Raw genomic sequence first — 20875 nt, 5'->3', positions numbered from 1 at the left:
AAAACATTTGATACGTTTTCAGAGTGAAAACGCCGTTTCCAAATTTCTCCGGCTGGCGTAGTGTGGACGCGGCCTGAGAAAGACCCCTCAATTACTGGGATTAAACAAGACACTAGTTGGAAAACAATGAATTGGGTCAGGGGCAGGCTAATGGGGGAGAAAGGTAGGAGAAGGCCATTAGGAGTGACAGGGTATTGACTGAGAACCCCGGTACTATGTTGTGCGAGCCTTGTGCACAGAATACAATGGCCATTTGAAAGGAAATAAAAAGCTACAGCTTGCAAGACTAGTATAGTTTTCTTCACACATGTTCGGCCGGAGACTGAGAGCCACACCTCATCAGTGTTTTCTAGTGCAAATGCAAAACAGTTAACCTTCTTGAAGGTTGCGGAGTGACCATTCAAATGAAAGCTATTGAGCAGTAATTTCATGTGGTACTGTTTATTATGCTGTACAAGGTGGTTCTAACTTTTAAGTCTGTGGATGAAACCCTAGTGTGTGACCATTCAAATGAAAGCTCTTGAGCAGTATTTTCATGTGGTGCTGCTTATTATGCTGTACAATGTGGTTCTAACTTTTAAGTCTGTGGATAAAATGCTAGTGTGCGACCATTCAAATGAAAGCTCTTGAGCAGTACTGTCATGTGGTACTATTTATGCATCTCTTCCCAATATCTTGGCAAAACTTGGCAGCCTCAGAAAGTGAAAGACTAATATTGATACATTATGCGAAATTCCTCACCTGAACTGTCTTACCCAGGCCCATATCATCTCCCAGGATTGCACCTGTGTTTTCAAAATAGTGTTGGTGCAAGAAGCGTACGCCATCTCGCTGGTAGTCCCGTAGATAACGGTTGATGGTGGCTGGAACCTAAAAGTAAAATTCCGGAAATAAATAAGCCTTTTCAAGGGCGTATTTTCGTTCAAAAGACTTCTTTGGTGGCTTTCTATAGAGCGCAGCTGAAAACTATGTTAATGAATTTCTATTTTATAATGGTTGGGTTTGAAATTGGAAACGATTTTACATCTGACATTGTAGAGTATGAGTGGCTCTTTACAAGAGTAGCGTGTTGGAAAGTTCTTAAAAACAAACGATATGAAACATTGAAGTCTAAATAAAAGAAGCTATACAAATGAACATCCAAGCTGAAAGACTGGACATTCTGTACTGACATAAGACAGGCTGAACGCATAAGTAAAGTGTTGAAAATCAAAGGAAGTTACAGCATCTTGCTAACAAAAAGAGTAAAGTCCGCATACGAGCCAAGTGGCCCATCAGGCCGGAGCTTATCCCGGTTTCTGTGGCATGAAGCAACTAGGAATATTTCCACTCCCCCCTGGATGGGATGCCAGTCCATCACAGGGTTACCCCCAGCATTAAGTTCGGCGGTACCCACTTATACACCTGGGTGGAAAGAGACACTGTGAGAGTTAAGTGTCTTGCCCAAGAACACAACACAATGTCTCCAGGCAGGGCTTGAACCTGGACCACTTGATGCGGAGGTGAGCGCACTAAACATGTGGCCAGTGGCTCCACGTATCTTCCTAGTAATAAGAATTTAATCTAACTTTAATAAATTTGGAGAGAAATGCTATCCTCAGAGGATTTTAAACGTTACAAACTTGACATCGTATTTGGGTAGCAGTGGTGTGAAGAGAGAACGGAAAGATAAGGTGAATTTTCAGAATTTTACAGTGCAACGAAAGCTCGTCGAATCCACTTAGCTGAAAATGTTTGACCAACGAGTGATGACTCGACTGACATACAGTGTACACGCTTACTGCTGACCTGGATGACTGGCTCAACTCCAGGTTTGGACAGGGGCAAAGGTACTGAAGGATGTATGGCAGGCTGTGTAAAGGATGGCCTTTCCATATCTTGGTCATCAAAACCTGCAACGAAAATGATAAGAATGCCAACCAAACTGGAGGTGAGATCATTGACAATCACATTAACTGTCACTACAGAGTGAGCATAGAAAATAAAATGTGTTTATGCTGTACTTACAGTAGATATAGAGTACACTTTCAACTTCAACAAGTGTTGTATCATAATAATACGTGACAGTGTTTGTACTGAGCGAAGTACAATTCAGAAGGAACCATGCCAGTAATTTCAACATCGGACGAGAGCACAACACGAGGCCAATTTAAAATTACGAGCATCATTACTCTCTGAATTGTACAACACGAGATCCAGTTCCAATTTCATTGTATCAATAACAAATTTCAAGATTAAAAAAGTTTTTTTAGAACTTTTTTTGAGTAAGAAAGTCAGTGGCGCTGTCTGTAAGTTTCAACATCTGTAGGAAACGCTAAGAAGGAAGCCATTAAAACGCCAGCAATTGATGTGGGAATGGTGTAGTTATCCAATTATAGGTATCCAATAACAAAAAATGTAATATGGATACCTGCAATTAGACACCCATGTGATCACACGCAGATTACATGACAAATAGGCGAGCAGAGAACCAATCGCGATCGACAATTTTGTTATTATTACGATTATACATGTAGTTAGTAATAGTATAATAAGTTAGTGATGCTAATATGCAAGTGATGTGAGCAAGACAAATAAGAAATAAAAGAAATCCTTGACTGTAGGGGAATCAGTCGTTACTGGTTGTGACTGTAGCCAGCTCAGTCCGCGCGCGGTTACGTTTCGCGCCATTTTCGGTCACGTGACCAGTGTGTTTTTACCAACGTGGTCGTAAGATTTTGACTAAGATTTCCGTGGATTTACGCTCGTTTTAGCGTGCCTTTTTTTGTCCCTTTCGCAGTCCTAAGGCTGGACAAGGTAACAAAGTGTATATTTTTATGTCCTAAGCTTAATAAGTTATTGTACTAAAGTTTATTTCGAATTTTACGTTCATGTGTTTTATGTAGCGTCGTTCGACAAACATTCGCATCAAGTCATTAGTGTAATTTTTGCATTTATTTTAGTTTTACGGCTTCCGTTTGAGGTTAGTGAAGTCTACCAGCCATAATTACAGTGGTTCGTTTAATCTATGTAGTTACACTGGTGTCAAGTTAATTTTACTTAATCCTAAAAAGCGAGGCAGACTGAGTATCGGTTAGACTGCGAGGCTGGCAGGCTCATAATGTTGTTTTGCGTTCTTCCTTATGTTCTTCCCCCCCCCCCGGGGGGGGAGTACTCCCTGATATGGGCTATATAGGTATGTGTGGCCCCCAAGGGTAGGGTTTTTCAGCCGTTTTGATCATAAATAGGGTATCGATTTTGGCCATTTTGGTCTTAAATAGGGTGTGGTTTTAGTACTTTACTCTTGAATCGGGTATGTTTCTTAGAAAAAGCTACTTTTCCATCACTATCAATAAGACCGTCAACAAAAGTCCTTCATAACTTATGTTTAGGGCAACTGTGCCAGCCGCAATGGCCATAAATAGGGTATGGAATTTAGGCCAGGTCAAAAATAGGGTAGCAAAAATCGCAGATTTTAGTCAGAAGTAGGGTAAGGGTTTGGGAAGTGGGCCAAACATCCACACCCAACCTTTCTGGGAGTACCCCCCCCCCCCCCACTCTGCCCCCGGGGTTCTTTCCCACGGATTTTCGAGCTAAAGAGAGACTGCTCACAGTCTAACTATCGGTCTGGGGTGGATTCAAGTTTTGATTGCACATGAAAATTAACTTCATCACCATGTCTCACAGATCAGTCACTAAATGCCTCTTTCACAATATTGATGGCAACTTTAACTGAATACATGCAAATAACAAAGTCAATGATTAACTTTGTCATGTGTTGCCTAGTAAATATTGTATTTTGATATTGACTTTTAATTTGATGGCTCTCCTGAAAATCTTCTGTGATAATTAACTTTGTTACTAAAAGCAATAATAATTATTGCTTTTAGTAATTATATAGTATTATTATTGCTTTTACTTTTAGCAATAATTAATTAATTATAATTATTTTATAATTCATTCATAAAGCTTACCATCTGCTATCATTTCAGCATCAAACTCATTTTCACTATCACTCTTCTTACAAGTCACATCAGAAAAAGTTATATTCTGTGGCCTTGCTGATGTGCTTGTTGATTCAGGAGGATCTTCTCCACATTTTAGCATTGCTTCCTCAGTGATGGAGGAATGGTTTTCCTTGTTAATCTTAGGCAGCCTCTTGTTCTTGTTCTTGGGTAGCCTCTTGTTATGCTGGGTAGAAACATTTAATTTTCCTGTTACAAGGATTAAAAAAAAAGAAAGAAAAAAAAAACCCACATGTATTCAGTAAGTGTACATGTACAACTGAGATCAGTTACAACCATACAGATACTATCACTTCTCAAACTCATTAATAATTCATCCAGTTTAGACAAAGAAAATCATGACCGTGATGGTGTTTGGATCACTCACTCACTCATCCTCTTCGCTCCTTCGTGAGTGGAGCATAAGGCCACAATGGTGTTTGGATATCTGATCTTAATTAGCATAGATGTTTTACGATTTTATTTCTCCATTTTCTCGTTAGTTTTAGTTTCTATTGAGAAGATATATCAAACACTCAAGACAGTGTTTGACCACATTTCCAAACACCTCAAAGTTCGTCAAAAATACTACGCAGCACGTATTTTCAATTCTCCTCTCAGTGTTTGGAAATGTGGTCAAACATGGTCTTTCGTGTTTGATATATTACTTCCAAGATGTCAAAGTTCAAAATAAAAATGCTGACAAATGTGCAATTTTTTTGCACAAAATAAGTATCCATCTTTTTATTTAGAGCTGCCAGTATTTAATGCAGTGCCAGTTTTTGCTTTCATACATGTAGCTCACTGCTGCTCATTGTATTTTAAATTAAATGAAATTAGCAACTTTGGACCTCCACCCCCTTCCCTCTTCCTCCTGAAAAACATCTGTGAATAGTATGGCTTTCTCCATAAAATAATCATCAGTCAGAAGTATTATGACCTTAAAAATGATTATTAATATTGTTGACCATTATTAAATTACATGATTGCAATACTAAATCAGGGGAATGGTCTTACTTAAGTTTTGTTCACGGGCTTAAGATAATGTTACTACATAATTTGGGTTTAACTAATACTGTGAATGTATATTGATTAAAACTATACAATAAATACACCGTGTACCATACCTTTCTTTTTAGCTTTTGATGAAGACATTGATACCTTTGATCTGATGACATCTAGTTGAGAAAGAAAACACAGAATAAACAAGAAAGGAAAGAAAAAGTTGTTCTAAAACATTTAGTTTTCTATGTGCCAAGGAATTTTTTCTTTTATCAGCCTACTCCTACCATGTTCCTTCTCTGAATCCACCTCATCTTGACAAGTTTCACTTCCCACATCATATTCACCATATTTCAATCTGTGTTGGACAAAATAATTCACAAACAGTTATAACAAGTATGGAGGGTCATACTTGACATCATTTATTTTTCATTTATGTGGAATGCCTGTAAATTTAGCCAGTGTGTCATTTCATTACGTAATGTCACACTTGAATAGCTAAGCGTATGATACAATAAACTTGTATTGTATTGTATTGTATTGTTTTGTATTGTTGTATTGTATTGTTGTATTGTATCTCAATTATATTAATTACCTCCCAGTTTTTTCTTTTTGACAGATGTCTGCTGGAATTCAAAGGTATCAATGATATTTGATATGCTCAGGTTGAAAGACTATCAGAACATGACGTGTGACGTGTGAGTTTTTTGTATACATCATTTCTTGAAAACAAAGAACAAACCAGCAGAAACAAAATACAGCCCTGGTGATGTTTTTCTATTAAATTGAAAACCACATGCAAAAATTCAGGCACTTTTGAGGGGAAAAACAATTTCACACAAAATTGTCACTTAGCATGGTTTTGAACCAACCTCTTCAATTATACCAACCTCATGATCTCTTCTGCTTCATTCCCTTTCAGATGAGAAAAGAAACTGTTTTCTGTTGTTGAAGGAGGAACATACAGGAGTTAATAAAAAGATGCAGTTCACCATGACCATAGTAAAATAGTTTATCCTTGACAGTTTTATGTTTTCTTTTATTATTTAAAATAAATTAAAGAATTCATTCAAGTGCTATTACTGCCAGCCAGTAAACAGGAATTGTATCAAGCACATTTTGTACAGTGTAAGACATTTTGAAACCATTTTTCTTAGTTTCTGATTGAAAGCTACGTGCATCACTAGTTTGAACAACTGATTGGAATAATTCTGTTGAAATTACATATTCAATCAGATAAAAACATTCCTGGTTTATTGTTGTCTCACTTCAGACAGTTTAAACTATTCATAACTGTCCTCACCATTCCCCCACCCCACAAAAAAGTAAATCAGAAGAGAGAAAGCAAAAAAAAAAAAAAAAAAGGTTAAAGAAAGAAAAAAAATCAAATCAAATAATTATAATTCAAGCCAAGCCACTTGTGGGCAAGACCACAAACTAACCACTATTTTTCTCCGTTGAGTTCTTTTGATGTTCAGTTGTGGTTTTTCTCAGTGCCATAACGGGAACTACTTCACTTCCTTCAGATTCATAGCTTTAAGTAAAATAAAACAAACCAACAAAAAAACAACCACCATTTTATTTTGCATAATACAGAGAATATCATACAGCAAAAGAATACATTAAACTTAAATGAATATATGAACCAAGGCCATGTCCACTGTATATATATAATATTCAATCATCTCTAAAAACAATGGATTGCTGAGAACACAAGATAGTGTATTTTCTAAAAGATTCAAAGTTAATCTTTCATTGTGAGTCTAATCTACATGTAACAGTATGACCTTTCTGAATGCTGATCAAGCATCCTACAATCAAGCTACGGGTGAAATTGCCTGTTGTTGATAGAATTCAACCACTTTAGTAACAAGTTTGTTACAGGTGTGGAGAACGAGGCTACAGGTAACTGGAAACTTAATGACAGTCCTGAACCTAACTGGGTCCATTTGCCATAGACATGATCCCACCCTACTTGGATTAGTTTTCTTTACGTTAACCTTACCCAATGAAGGTGACAACAGCTTCTCTGTGTCCATTGGAGGTATCATGGATAGAGTTGATTATAGCTTCATAATACTCATTATCTCCGCTGTATGGAGCCAGACAACTGTGCCCCTTGTGCCACACTTGACATAATTAAACACAAGAAACAGATTGTCAGAGACTTTTAATTGTAAGAGCACATCTTACCTACAGTGGAACCATGTTAATATGGTCACCAACAGGCCAGAAAAATTTGGCCATATTAACAGGGTGGCCGCATTAATGGGGTAGGGTCAAACCTCATGACTGGTCTAGACAACTGTTCTTTAATGAGCATCTGGAATGCAGGTATAATTAAATACAAATTGAAACTTGAATTAGCATGTGATTATATGTAAAATATTAACAGTAGAAAGTTGAACATGTTTATATACATTGTAGCTGGTTTGAGTGGCTGTAGAAACAGGGTAAAATAAGGATTATACAGGTTGGGATTTCAGAATGTGGCTGCTGGCCTTGTTAACAAGGTGGCCACATCAATGGTTTTTTGTTTTTTTTGTAAGAAAATGTATGAGTGTTCACTCAGACAAAAAAAAGATGGCCGTAATAACAAGGTGACGTAACAAGGAGTTCCACTATAAATGCATTAATTAGTGAAAATATAATTTATGTCAATTTTCAATTACTATTTTATCAACATAAAAATATAAATACTTTCTACATATATTAGTCTACATCATTAGAGAGTGATGTGAAAATGAGTTATTTCTTGGGACTACAGTGTACCTTAATTTTGTTATACTAAGTAAAGTAGTCCATCTGACGCAGGATTACACCCAGCATCCAAATTTCCCTTACCGTTTTAATTTATACACCAGGCTAAAAAGAAGCACTTTGAGAGTGAAGTATATTACCCAAGAACACAAACAACATCCTTGACCTGCCAGGGCCAAACATGGAATGCTCAAAACCCAGAGTCCAGCACATTTTATTATCAGGGCACTGTGACTTCTTCAATTTACTGTAAAACTCTTTGATGCATATAATTTATGCCTTTCAATATCCAGCCAGAGAGGGGGAGGGGAGCTACCCATGGGAATTTGATTGTGAAGTCAGTCCAATGAGTAGGGATTTCAATTACACGTGATGTACCCTGGGTAGGGAATTTGACACTGTTGCCATCTTCGAAGACCAAGAGTCTGGTGATGAGCCATCTGCATCTTGTAAATAGAAGTCACTGGGAGCTGTGAGGCCCTGATAGAAATCATTTTGGGAAAAAAATCATGGGCAGGTGAGTGAATCTATTTTTTCCTTCATCCTTTTATACAGACCATTCATAGTTTGTCTATACTTGTGCGTATAATTGAAGGGAAAAAGCGTTCACTTTGTACATGTTTTTGCGTTCCGAACTTGACAATTCTCTGCATGTTGACATATTTATGAGTTTTCCTTTACCCCAGGGTGGAAAATTTTGACACTTTACTGATCATGTTGTCCTTGGGGTAGGGATCCACCCCCCCCCCCCCTCCTCCTTATGCTTGACAATGATAGGTGCATAACTTGAACTAGATACAATTATCATGTCCTTTTTCATGATACTTCACCTTCTGAGTCTGAACGTCTTGCTTCATTGCGTTTCTCCTCAAGCTTGAGATTGTTTGGACTGTTGTGACAAAGATACATGTAGAAGAACAGACTATGGACATTAATCATTAAAAAAATGATGATCAAAGATCTATATTAAAACATTTCAGTGGTGGATCCAGGGGGAGCGTCTGGGGGATTTGGACACTCTATCAAATCTTTCTTTTTTGTACTATTTGTTTGACATTGAATGTATGAATTGGTATCACTTATCACTGTGAAACTGGTTTTGTGGTTGTTGTTTTTTAAACAAAATTTGCCTTGAACTTTGCCACTAACCTAACCTCAAGGTAAATTCAAGAAATTGATGTAATTGTTTGGGGTGTCTTCTAATGGTCTGATGACAACTTGGCCATTAACCTTGTTCTTTCGGCTGATCATTTTAACACTTTTGATCATCAAGAATTGACTAGAAACACTCAAAACCATTGCAGCCAAGCTTCAGATGAATTATCAAGATGTTTTCCAAACTTATTAGATGTTTGACTACAATATCGAAGCTGTTACCATGGTGAGGTCAAACACAGAAGAGGAATGCCATGAATGGTTTGAAGACACCTCTAGACTGACTGGCTGAAAAGATTTTCGCTACAGTCTCAATGCCAGGAATCACTGAGAGGCAGACACACAGGAATAGGGATGTTGCTAAGCGCTGACTGCCGGTGAAATTTGCCGGCCGATAAAGAAGATATCACCAGCCGGATTTTGACGGAAGATCACTCTGTAAAGGCCAATGAGCAGTTTTTGGGTTCAAGGTGTGTTGCGAAAGGTTGGGGACCAAAATTTTGTTCCAAGTCTCTCACCAAAAATGGTGACTGGCTCAATTAAAATCTTAGCCAGAAGAGTATTTTCTTAGCTACAACCCTGTAGAAACATTGTATGTACACCTACAGTGTAGGGTAAACCTGGAAATGCATTATTACGTTAATGTTGTCATACCTTTTATAGATCATTTACTGGTAGAAATGAATTTAAGATTCAGTGACAATAACAGAGCTGGAGTCGAAATTTTGCCTTGGTTCCATTTGCAATTGTAAAGCATGACAATCATCAAAATAATTTAGCAGAAAAGCAAAAATATTTACAACAGGATCTGCCTACACCCTCCTCTACTGCGCAATCTCTTCCTTGGTAAAAGGGAAACAGTGCACACCAGCTTTACCACTACTGGGAAATCTTATTGGGTGTGTAAATTATGCTGATGAGGATAAATATCCAAACATACATCTTTTGCTTATAATGGTATACACTCCCTCAGTGTTAGTTCTGCCAAAGCTAAATGTTAATTCTCTGGCTTGTGAAGAATCTAGACATATCAGGATGGCTTAGGAGAATATTCAAATGGTCCAGGGTGCATTCAGTATGGAATATGCTGAAGATTTTCGGCATGACCTTAAAATTTTGCAGCATACAGGCATGGGATTGAAGTTTTTGGCATACAGCAGTGTGCTTATTTATATTTGTTGGTGCTGGTGTATAAATGCTTAACTGTGTAAGGCAGCTTGGTGTGATAACTACGGCTTCTTAACTTCCTTTCATCGCCATTTCATCCCATACTGAATAACGGGTATCTTACATGTATATGATCCGTTTGAGTCCAAAGTTTCCCAATGGCCGCTTGCCAGGCACTTAGTACCCTGGGTACCAGAGGGTTTTTTCCTTTTTTCGTGGCTAAGCTTTTAACAGTGAGCAGTGAAGCCGCAATTGTTGGCGAGGAATTTAAAAAGCCTTGGCATTTTTTTGGTGTGGAAGTCTTGCAGAATGCACCCTGGCAAATGGTGCACCTTTATGAGCAGAATTCATGTAGACCTTAAGAGCCAGTGAAACTGATGTTAAATTACAATTATAACATACAACTGTGACTGTGGTTAAAGAAGTTATTTTCCACCAAAAAGGTTTCCACAGTGTTTCTGAACCAAAGTTTGGACCTCCCCCGTTTCCCTACAAAAAACTCTTAAATCCGCCCCTACATTTCAAAAAAAAATTAAAATACTCAAAGATGTATGATGGCTCTGAATACAACGAGACCCACAATGAAATGCACAATGAAATGAATAAGCTTAATTTTTATAAATGAACGGGTTTCTTTTTCCATCACATACTTTCAATGAATTAAAATTCAATACGAGTTGAAAACATCATTTAGCACAACTTAGGTTAACTTACCATCTCATTTTAGAGCTCCAGTTGTTTGTATTATCATCAGCTGTTTTCGTATCTTCTTCGTCTTCTGTCGAATCGTCGTCCGTAGTAGATCCATCGCAATCCATTTCCCCTTGCTTTCAATCCAACTTTTCTCGGCTTGGCGCAAAAAATTCTCAGATAGATACATGTGTCATTACGTTAGCTGCTAATAAGAAGTCGGTCACTCTATCGATCTGAGTCTCGAAGCATTGGAAAACTCTGTAGGTCACGATAGAAGGCATCCCGATTTTAAATGGCTTTTCATCAAAATGCCACGCTTCAGTTTAAAGCTGGGATGTAGTGGGAAAATTTTACTTGGCTCGTTTGAGGGGCCAACTAAGCGGCCATATTTGTTTGTGTCTCAGTTTTCGCGCGGTTTGACGCTGTCCAGTTACATTACAGCGCTTATCTATACCACAATGCCTTGAGAGACATGAAAACGCCACAGGTTCGTTTTGGCGCAGTAATCTAGAACCAAAATTCAAATTTCTTTTGCTGTAGCGAGTGGAGAGAAAGGTAACGTTTGTAAGGCTCCACTGATGCGATGGCGGATGCTGGTCCGAAAGCAATTTCATTATCGGTGAGTGTAAACTTCGGACCAGGGTTAAAATGCAGACTGCAGACCAGGTTAGACTGTAGGTCGTTTTCATCATCAAGACCTATTAAACCGTAAACAGGCTAACTGGAGCATTATTTAAGCAAACCTGAGTGATATTCAATCTAACCAAAGTAATGTTCAGGCTCCGATTAGCCTGAACAACCCTTTTTACGGTCAGCACTCGATAATACAAATAACACGATATACTCTTAAAAAGTCTGTAGTCTGTATTCTGTAGTCTGCATTTTACCCTTGGTCTTAGTACAGTCTGCAATTTACTCTCAGTCTGCATTTTAACCCACCCCGGTCAGTCCGCAGTCTGGGTTTTACGCTGATGACCGATATTTGTATCCAGAAAACAAAATCAAACCGATGCGGGATAGTAGTAGTAGTAGTATCACCCAACTAGTGGACTAATGCAAATCCTGCATTTTAATTGGCTACGCTACTAGAGGACTATTAGTAATAGTCCTCGAGTAGCGAAATTGGCGCAATCGAGCGTGACGCTTTCTTTCGTTTTATTCCCAAATAAATATTTCTTCAACTTGCATTTGCTAGCTTTATTATTGCCTTTTCTGTCCGACTAGTTGGGTGATACTAAAACAATTAGACCCTTCGCCCTCAAGGGCCACGGGTCTATAGCCCATTCGGCTTCGCCTCGTGGGCTATTGACCGGTAGCCCTTGCGGGCTGCGGGTCTAATTGTTAACTAGCGTTATCCAGTCTTCAAACAACTACCGAGAAGTTATGAGAATGATAGATACATCATGTCAAGAGCACAACACAAGCAGGGATAGACGGGAAAAAATTTTAAGTCTGGCGCGCTCGATCTAAACAAGGAGAAACTTCACTCTCCCCAGATTTCCTCCTTTCCCTAGTCCCCCACGTTTTCTTGCCGCTCCTCACGCTTTTACATCGCCACGCGCGCTTAACACAGGAGAATACAATAGAAATGAACGAACAAATGAAGTCCTTTCTCGGGTTTTAATTAACTCTCTTGCCACCTGCTGCCATTTTACAATGTACATACTGCATTGAATCTCTTTCATGCGTGTTCTGTTGTATGATCGTATTCAGCAAACTCGAATCCATGGCAAAATCTTCGACTTTGGAAGTGTTAACTCCTTCACAGATAACATTACCGACACTAAACCGTTGTCACGGTTTTTAGAACAATCAACGGGTGAATTTTGGCAAAGTTTATTAAAGCAAGACATCGAATTTAGTTGAACAATTTGGTGGCAGCCGAGGAAAGTGATGCGCCGAAGGAATCTAACGCGTAAAACTTTTCTCATTGCTAGATATTGAAAACTAAATTGAGATCGCTCCGCCGTGGATATTGACGCGTGTTTATGTGCTTTATTCGCGAAAAACAATGGAAAATACAATGGAACCCGTTAAGGTGCCCATCCATCAGGTATATTGTGCGTTAACAATGGCTAAGGAACATTGCCTTCGGCTAAATTGAACTAGTGGAAGTTACAAAAATGTTATTAACGTGGACACTCCTTTTAAAACTCGGGAAACTACGGCTGAATTTCAAGTAATGTTCGCATGATTTATTTCTTCACTTTCTCTTCATGACACAAGCTTTGCCTATCGAGAAGCTATTGTTTTACGCAACCTCATCAGATATTCAATTGTCGTATATATTTTCGATTTAGAATGTGCAAATATATGTTACAAATTGGGTTTCTTGAAAACCCATGAACTGAATCAAACGCGCTTGCAAGATTGTAGTTGTTAGCAAAAACGCTGTGGTCCTCCAAGTTAAGGATTGTTTCTTACAATAAATTTATAAACAATATGCTGTAATCCTCAATTAACGTCATGCAAACCAACCTTATGGGTAAGTCAGTTTTTGTAATTAAAAATAAAAATGTCCTCAACAAGATTGTTGTTGAACTTGTAACAAAGGAACCCCGCGATCAAGAAACGTAAGCTGTGGCTTAAAATGTCTCTTGCGTAAGATTTCGCGTGCAGTTTTCTTAAAGTTTTCTCAGTTTTTTTCACCACCTGGTGCCGTAGAAATATTGATTTGTCGGCGGGTTAACGAAAACGTACGGCGCTCTGTGGGAAAGTGAGAATTCTTCTTCGCCTGTAATTCCTTCAGGAGGACAGTAGTTACATCTCACGGGAGAGTAGGGCATCAACTGCACCGTGTCTCTTTCGCTAGAGAAATGACTTGGCAAGAAATTACACTGGCTTTGAAATGGCGTTAGATGAAAGTTTGGGGAATGACCAGGCGGTACTGCCGTTCTTGACAAAGCCAGGCGCTCGTCACGGACGTTGAAGCCGTCTGTAAATGCTCTCTTTCGGACCTTTTCTTGCACACTGAAACTTTTGCTGGTGTCATATCTTTGAGTGAAGGCATAAGGTGAGGCCCTGGATTGCAACGAGAACTTTTCGTAATTCTCCGGGATGCGTTCTTTCGCCGGGACATTTTCTGAAGCGCTAATGCAAGTTTGGTTTGCGTGTTCCGTCTCCTCTCTCTTTATAGATACTTCTGTTCCTTGCAAAAGTTCTTTTTTGTTCAGTTGTTGTGCGCTTTCTCCCTCTTGCCTGTAATCTTCCGGCGAAGAGGAAGACCGATGGCAGGCACACAGAAAAGTACTGCACGAGTCACCATGGCTGACAGGCGCGGAGTTGTGCTTCAAGTATTTCTTCTTTGGACGCCTTTTTGGCCGGTACTTATAATCAGGGTGCTCGATCATGTGTAACTCGCTTATCAGCTTGGCTTGCGCGAAAAACTTCTGCTTTTCGTCCTCGGTGAGTTTCCTCCACTCCGAGCCAAGAATCTTGCTGATTTGGGAGTTATGTAGTCTTGGATTTTCACGTGCTAATTCCCGCCTCTTGCGACTTGACCAAATCATGAACGCGTTCATTGGGCGTTTAACGTGACTCTCGACACCAGACATGGCGTTTTTCCAAGAAGATATTTCACTGTTCGTGATTCAAAAGGGTATTCTTCACCGCCCAGGGCTGTTGACTTTGTCCGTTTGCCTGTCTACGATAGCTCTTTAAAAAGCTTCTCCTTTTAAGTGTCGCGCACGTTCAAATAGAGACTCTCTTTCTCCCGACAGGAGAGCGATTTCTCATATAAATTCGCCTCAATTAGCTAAGTACGACACCAAAGCTCCCTACCTTGCGAGCGTTATAGATGCTTAGAAAAACCACCTTCGTATTACTGGCTGTTAGAATTTAAAACCGCGCTTTTATGCCTAGACATTAAACAAAAGCCTCTTTTGTGTTTAATTAATGTTTAATGTCAGTTCAAGTGGTGAAAGTGTCTGTAACAACTTGTTCATTTCGTATCGGGGAAAAATCAGCTGTTTGTTAATTTCTTTTTGCTACGAGTGCGTGTCAAAACCCTTTGAAGTGTTCTGTCTAAGACATGCATGTTTCATTGATATTTTTTAATTCAACTACTCAAGGTCGCAAAGTTTAACCAGTCCATAAAATCGTTATCGTCCCCACCTGGTTAGTTTGTTTTTCTTTGCTTGATATCTCGTCAAACGCGGAGTATTTTCTTGGCTTGCATAATTAATGTAATCCAGCTTTTAAAACAATGGGTCTCATTTAAATGGTGGCGTATGAGCTTCTTTGAAGTACTACACAAAACAAACGAGCCTGTTGTTGTGGGCGCACACGGAGAACTTTCTTATCATATCTGGGTGAAGCACAAGTGTGGCTTCCTTCCCTTCAAACGCTCCAAAAAGCAAAAAATGCCCCTAATAAACTAAACGTCAGATTTAAAACTATTTACACAGCAAGCTCTCAACAAGTTTACTTCAAAATAACAATGGAACTCATCAAATACGAATATGTTTTGCTCAAATAAATTATTCATTCTTTATGTGTAGTTCATGGCTTTCTTGTCAAAACAAACTTTTACATGACAATGACAGATAAAAGCGAACTTTCAGCCCATTGAAAGTGAAAAAGCCTAAACACGGTTCTATCAGACAGGAAGAATATTTTGTATTTCTTTATTATTTTCAACATTGTGATTAAAAGTGTGTTTGCAACTGTTGTGTCGAATGTTTGCTCGAGAATCGTCCCTGATATTTGTTTATTTCCAATGCAGGTGTTTTCAGAGAGAGAAAAACTTGTAAAATAGTTTCTCTAATTTGCAGTAATTAACTCTAACAGACCCACTCGTAAAACGACTTGAGCAGTGAGCGTAACCGGCGCAAAACTTTGTCTCTTGGGACAATAAATAAAGAGAGACGTAAAAAAAACTGTTTTTGTGGGGAAAACAGGGAGAGAATTTTCAAAGAAACTGTTTTTTTTTTGCCGTCTGTTTTATGTTTTCACGACATTTTCGTACACAGATGTATCTCCCTTTCGGCCAGTCCTGAAAAAATAAACTGCAAAGTAGTCTAACATCAACCAAATTTTTTAGGAAGAACATTGCTTCAAACAGCACACAAAGTAATGCGATATGTACTACTTCAAACAAAGCAACAGCAACAAAAAAAGAATCTATTTCACGAAGTTTACGTTCATGGCCCACGTAGAATTATTTTGCCCTGGATTCCCTTAGTTATTTGTCATTAATTATTGACTGAAAAAGCTCTCTAACTTTTAACTCTATGATTTTAAATTATACTGAAAATGTGGACTTAAATTCACATGAAAACCATTGAGCAGTAGTTTTATGTGTTGAACTTAAGTTTGCTGTACAAGGTGGTTCTGACTTTTCCGTCTGCGGATGAAACCCTAGTGTGTGACCATTCAAATGAAAGCTATTGAGCAGTACTTTCATGTGGTACTGTTTAGTATGCTGCACAAGGTGGTTCTAAATTTTAAGTTTGTGGATGAAACCCTAGTGTGTGACGATTCACATGAAAGCTATTGAGCAGTACTTTCATGTGTTACCGTTTATTGTGCTGTGCAAGATTGCTCTTACTTTTACCGTCTGTGGACGAAACCCTAGTGTGTGACCATTGAAAAGAAAGCTATTGAGCAGTTATTTCATGTGGAACTCGTATTATGCTAAATTAATTGTCGGTTTACGAATGAAAATCTAAAGTGTGACCATTCAAATGGAAGCTATTTAGCACCACTTTCATGTGGTGCTGTTAGTTCGGAGTGATTATTTCCATGCGAGTTTTTATATAATTTGTCAAATTTGGTCAAATTTATATTTTGTTACTCTTCAGGTGGTAAAGAGTTAATCATGATACTGAAAAAGGTTTTATATCAAACATTTATGAAACAGCTGACATCCTGACATCACGTGGGCTCCAGAAGGCCACTTAAAGTTTTCATATTGTCAGGCAACCCAGTGAAAATGTCTACTATTCAATAAATAAACATAAAACTGGCCGGCTTACTTGTAAATTAAAAGTCATATCTGTCATATGTTAGCTTAGTAATTTTAGGAACAGTGGAACAGTTTATTAACAAGCGCACTCGTTAACGACTATCTAGTCAATATTGAAAGACTATGTTGTCAATAATGAACACAAGGTTGAAAAAAGAAAGCGAGTTGAAGTGCAATAATTGATTGGGGTTTCTTTATTTTGGGGCTAAAAAGGTATTTGAAGATGACCTCTTTATTATGTAAATAAATATACATTGTTGTCATCGAACGGGTTTGCATAATATGAAGTTATTACCTTTTCAGTTCTCATTGGACGCGATCTAGCACAAATTAGCTAGTTAAGACAAGAAATAATTCAAACATGAAAAGACATTAAATATATTAAAATATCAGGTATACATGAAAGAATGGTGGAGATATTTATTTTTCTAGACCCTCGGGGAAGTTGTTTGTTTAGAAGCCAACGCAATGTGAAAATTATTTTAGTTTTCATAGTAATGCTTCAAAAATGTGCTCGCTCAACTGTCATTACAGAGATGGCACGTGAATTGACGTTATGTCAAGGGATTTCTCGTTGACTGAAAAACAGGAAAACCCAATTGCAATAGATGATATCGTTCTAAGAATTTAAACAAACAAATAAATTGGGAGTAACTATGGTCAGAAAAAATAACCAGCAACGGCTATATGGTGTTATGGATATTTCTTATTTTTACAAAATTAATTTGATCTAAGTTGAGTGACGTACACCTTTTTTTTTATTTTAATCATACTTAATATAACTCTTCAGGGAAATGTCTTCATTTGGAAAGATTGTGTTTCAAAGCCTTATTTGAATATTAGCACATTATTCGCAAGATTCATTACATTTAAGAGTTTTAGGAGAGAAAACTTCAATGTCCTTTACATAGTAGCTTTTTTCACATTTAGCACCGTGAAACTATTATTTTTAACATGATCTTTAAGAAACTCAAACTGTTGAATTTGGCTCACTATCTGTCAACACACAAATTATGAACTGATGAGCTTAATGGAATCTTCTAGATTCTGTCATCTAACTAAAATCAAGATTACTTCAATATTTTCAACCTAGACCTTTCCACAAATATCCGATATTGTTTCAGATATTAGAGGCTTCTAAGATATGTAGAAAATATTAAGATGTTAGAAAATGTAGGATCTTTTGAAATATGTGTAGCTTTTGAGGGCTTTATAGCCCTTTGTTTTCCTCCCTATTTTCTTGAAAAAATACTCAGTTCTACAACAAAGACAATCCATTTCAGCAGTTTTCCGTTTGAAAAGTGTATTCCATATCATTAATTTATATAAAAGCGCTAAATCAGCAATTTTCCAAAATGGCAGATTCTGGTAACATCGACGTGCTTGAATCTTCTTCCTCGACTCTTATTACTACGAGAAAAAAGTTTGAAATTTTTGGCCTAAGTCATTGAAAATCGTTCTATTTTTAAAACAAAGATATGAGATATGTAGAGGGTTTTTCGGGAATTTCCGAAAATATATATTTAGGCAGGAGCCCACGGGCTCCTGATTTAGGTGATTTTACGTGATATTCGTGGAAAGGCCTATTTCAACCTTAGCATTGTTGTTGTAAGACAAAAGGTTTCCTATTTTTCTCCTAAACACCAGGATTAAAATCTTTCAAATTACCAGTTCTTTACAAAGTATTTCGGTACCATCAAAGACATTTGCCCCAATAAAATCCGTCTGATTATTGGATGACTCCAACATGTTTTGGTGTTTGAATTCATTCAAAGGCTTCCTTGTAACGCCTCGCTTGCCAGCAAGTTAAACTCTTGAAATATTTAAAGCGATTCCACTGAATTGCACTACGCAACCTTGCTGCGCATAATTTCTCGCGTCACTATAATAACGCGCGCTCGAGAGCCGGCCTGTACCGACATAACATTAAGAGATTTCCATCAAGTTAAGGCCAAGTCCACAGTACGGTGGAGGATTTTGAAAACGCAGGTTTATTTCTACGGTTAGGTCTTCCGTCTACACCATCACGAAAACGGAGCCTTTCGAAAACGCTCTTCAAACCAGAGAAACGGCTTGTCGTTTTCGTGTGGACGGAAAACATTTTGAAAACGGAGCCTTTCGAAAACGATGAAGTCACGATGATTAGGTGATTTCCCTGCCCCAGTTTTCCTCAAACGCAAATCCAAAATGACCGTGATTGTTGCGTTGTCAAATTTCTCCGACGTGGCGTGGAAAGAAAATATTTGATGAGTTTTCAGATTGAAAACAGTGTGTTCAGATTTATCTAGCGTATTGTGCACGGAGCCTTATTTGAATACTGTAGAAAACATGTCTTAAGGAAATACTGGGTATGTTCTCTTGCAACGAATTCTTTCATTTCTTTCGTAGTCTTTATTCCTTTTCAATTAAAATAGTTTATAACATAAGACCAAAGACTAGCACTATTTTGTTGAACGGCTCTAATATTTTGATGCAAGTAATAACTTTCTTCAGAAGTTCTAATTTCTGTTTTGGATTACCTGAATTCCTAGGGGAAACCTCGCGGATCGAATGATTCCTAAAACGACCATCCATTTTGTGCGAAAAAAGATCAGGGTGACCTCCATTTTTTATCGCATTTTTGTAATGCGCATAACGTGAATAGCAAATAGACTGAGTTTGTGAATATTTTTAATACTCCTTCTTTTTCGATGGAATCACTTGAAAACTTTTGTTACTTTAAGTAGAGTGTATAATAAACTTTTTCTGCTCCAGTGGAACCTCGCCCTAAGGCCATGCCGTTGATACGGCAACCTCCTCATTTAAGCCACTTTATTCTGTCCCGAGCAAAAGCTCAGTTAGTCATTTTCTTATTTAAAGAACTCCTTTAATACGACCGCCCCTTAATAAGGTCAGATTTGTGGCCCGTTGGTGACTGAATTAACGAGGTTCTACTGTACTTTGAAATAGTGCTTTTTTTTTCCGGTACTGCAACCATTTCTTCCTATAATATAATTTTAGTTATGATTTGTTTATAGAACGAATGTTGCTGGCTTCTTTCTTTTCATCGCGTTTATGAAAAAATAATGAGAGAAAAATATAACAGGTATCATAAGAAAAAAACATAAGGTCTAGCCGGCAGGAAAGTCTCGACAAGTGTCAGATATAAACGACAATTTTGAGTTTTACAATTTCAGCAGAAGAAGGCAGACGTTTCTGTGGAATAGGCTTTTCTAATATATATCACGTAAAATCGTCTAAATATCTTTCCCGAGATTTCAAAAAAAGTTCTAAATATCACAAAATTTTTTTTAAATATCTCGAAAATCCTCTAAATATTTCCTATCTTCTTTTTAAAAAACAAATCGATTTTAAATCACGTAGGCCAAAATTTTCAAAATTTTCTTGCAGTAGTAGGAGGTTGAGAAAGAAGATTCAAGCGCTTTGATGTCACCAGCATCCGCCATTTTGGAAAATTGCTTTTTTAGCGCTTATAGTGATATGGAATACATTTTTAAAGTGGGAAATCGCTGAACTAGATTGTTTCTGGCATCTGAATATTGTTTCAAGAAAATAGCGAAGAGAAGACAGGGCTTAGCCAAACCAAAAAAAAAATGAATATTTCTCACTATCCCCAAATTTTCTAAATATCTCGGACACTTATAAATATCCCCCCAAAAATATCTGGAAATTTGTAGAAAGGCCTACTTGGTCACTAATCAACTTACCTGTCTAATATTTATCACGACCATTAAATGGCACAGTCAATAATAATTTATATATGTAATTTGCGATCTACGATAAATTAGAATCTCAAAGTGTGCCGACGGAAAAGTGAAACAAAGAACCACTTTATTTGCTCACTTAGAGGGTGTATTTTAATGATTCAAAAGTGATCAATCATTGATGTGTACCGCTGTGTATTGCTTTGAATTTGGCTGGGTTCCTCGTTTACGATAGCTTTTTTTTAAAAAGCTGGGTTTAATTTTTAGATGCCTATTATCGTGCTAATGTTTTTTTGTACGCTTTTTTGATCAGTTCAATTCACCGTAAATCTTCAATCATAATTTTAATGAAGAAGTGTCCCGTTTGTTTTCTTGGAGAGTACACCGAACAAGCCATGAGTGATATCGATAAGCAGTAGTGGACGGACCACTATATTTTGGAGGGG

General features: G+C 37.7%; 2 protein-coding genes and 1 long non-coding RNA gene across 4 annotated transcripts in view; 1 reads left to right on the top strand and 2 right to left on the bottom strand.

Moving 5' to 3' along the window:
• The window catches only part of LOC145468436 (DNA excision repair protein ERCC-6-like 2), a 132055-nt gene that overhangs the window by 18546 nt on the left and 92634 nt on the right, over positions 1-20875 (bottom strand). Inside the window, exons 2-11 of one of the 2 annotated variants that reach the window (XM_081452149.1) lie at positions 10782-12054; positions 8576-8634; positions 6991-7114; positions 6428-6519; positions 5876-5927; positions 5273-5343; positions 5111-5161; positions 3954-4193; positions 1789-1892; positions 742-870 (exon numbers count right to left, since the gene is read on the bottom strand). In XM_081452149.1, coding sequence (XP_081308275.1) covers positions 742-870; positions 1789-1892; positions 3954-4193; positions 5111-5161; positions 5273-5343; positions 5876-5927; positions 6428-6519; positions 6991-7114; positions 8576-8634; positions 10782-10885 — 1026 coding nt within the window. In that variant the 5' untranslated portion in view covers positions 10886-12054. Of the gene's footprint in view, positions 1-741; positions 871-1788; positions 1893-3953; positions 4194-5110; positions 5162-5272; positions 5344-5875; positions 5928-6427; positions 6520-6990; positions 7115-8575; positions 8635-10781; positions 12397-20875 lie in introns of those variants that run through there. The other variant, XM_081452148.1, reaches the window with a different exon arrangement.
• Positions 2239-5192, top strand: LOC145468494 (uncharacterized). The gene is made up of 3 exons (XR_014042214.1): positions 2239-2796; positions 2943-2962; positions 5123-5192. It is a non-coding gene; the product is annotated as an uncharacterized LOC145468494 (long non-coding RNA).
• Positions 12819-14572, bottom strand: LOC145468496 (uncharacterized). Its single transcript, XM_081452234.1, has one exon. It carries the CDS (start codon positions 14312-14314, stop codon positions 13406-13408), a length of 909 nt encoding a protein of 302 aa, XP_081308360.1. The 5' UTR covers positions 14315-14572; the 3' UTR covers positions 12819-13405.

This window comes from Orbicella franksi, chromosome 14 (genome assembly GCF_964199315.1).
Source record: "Orbicella franksi chromosome 14, jaOrbFran1.1, whole genome shotgun sequence".
NCBI lineage: Eukaryota > Metazoa > Cnidaria > Anthozoa > Scleractinia > Merulinidae > Orbicella > Orbicella franksi.
The sequence above is the reverse complement of the archived record's forward strand: the minus strand, read 5'-3'. Positions and strand labels throughout refer to the sequence as shown.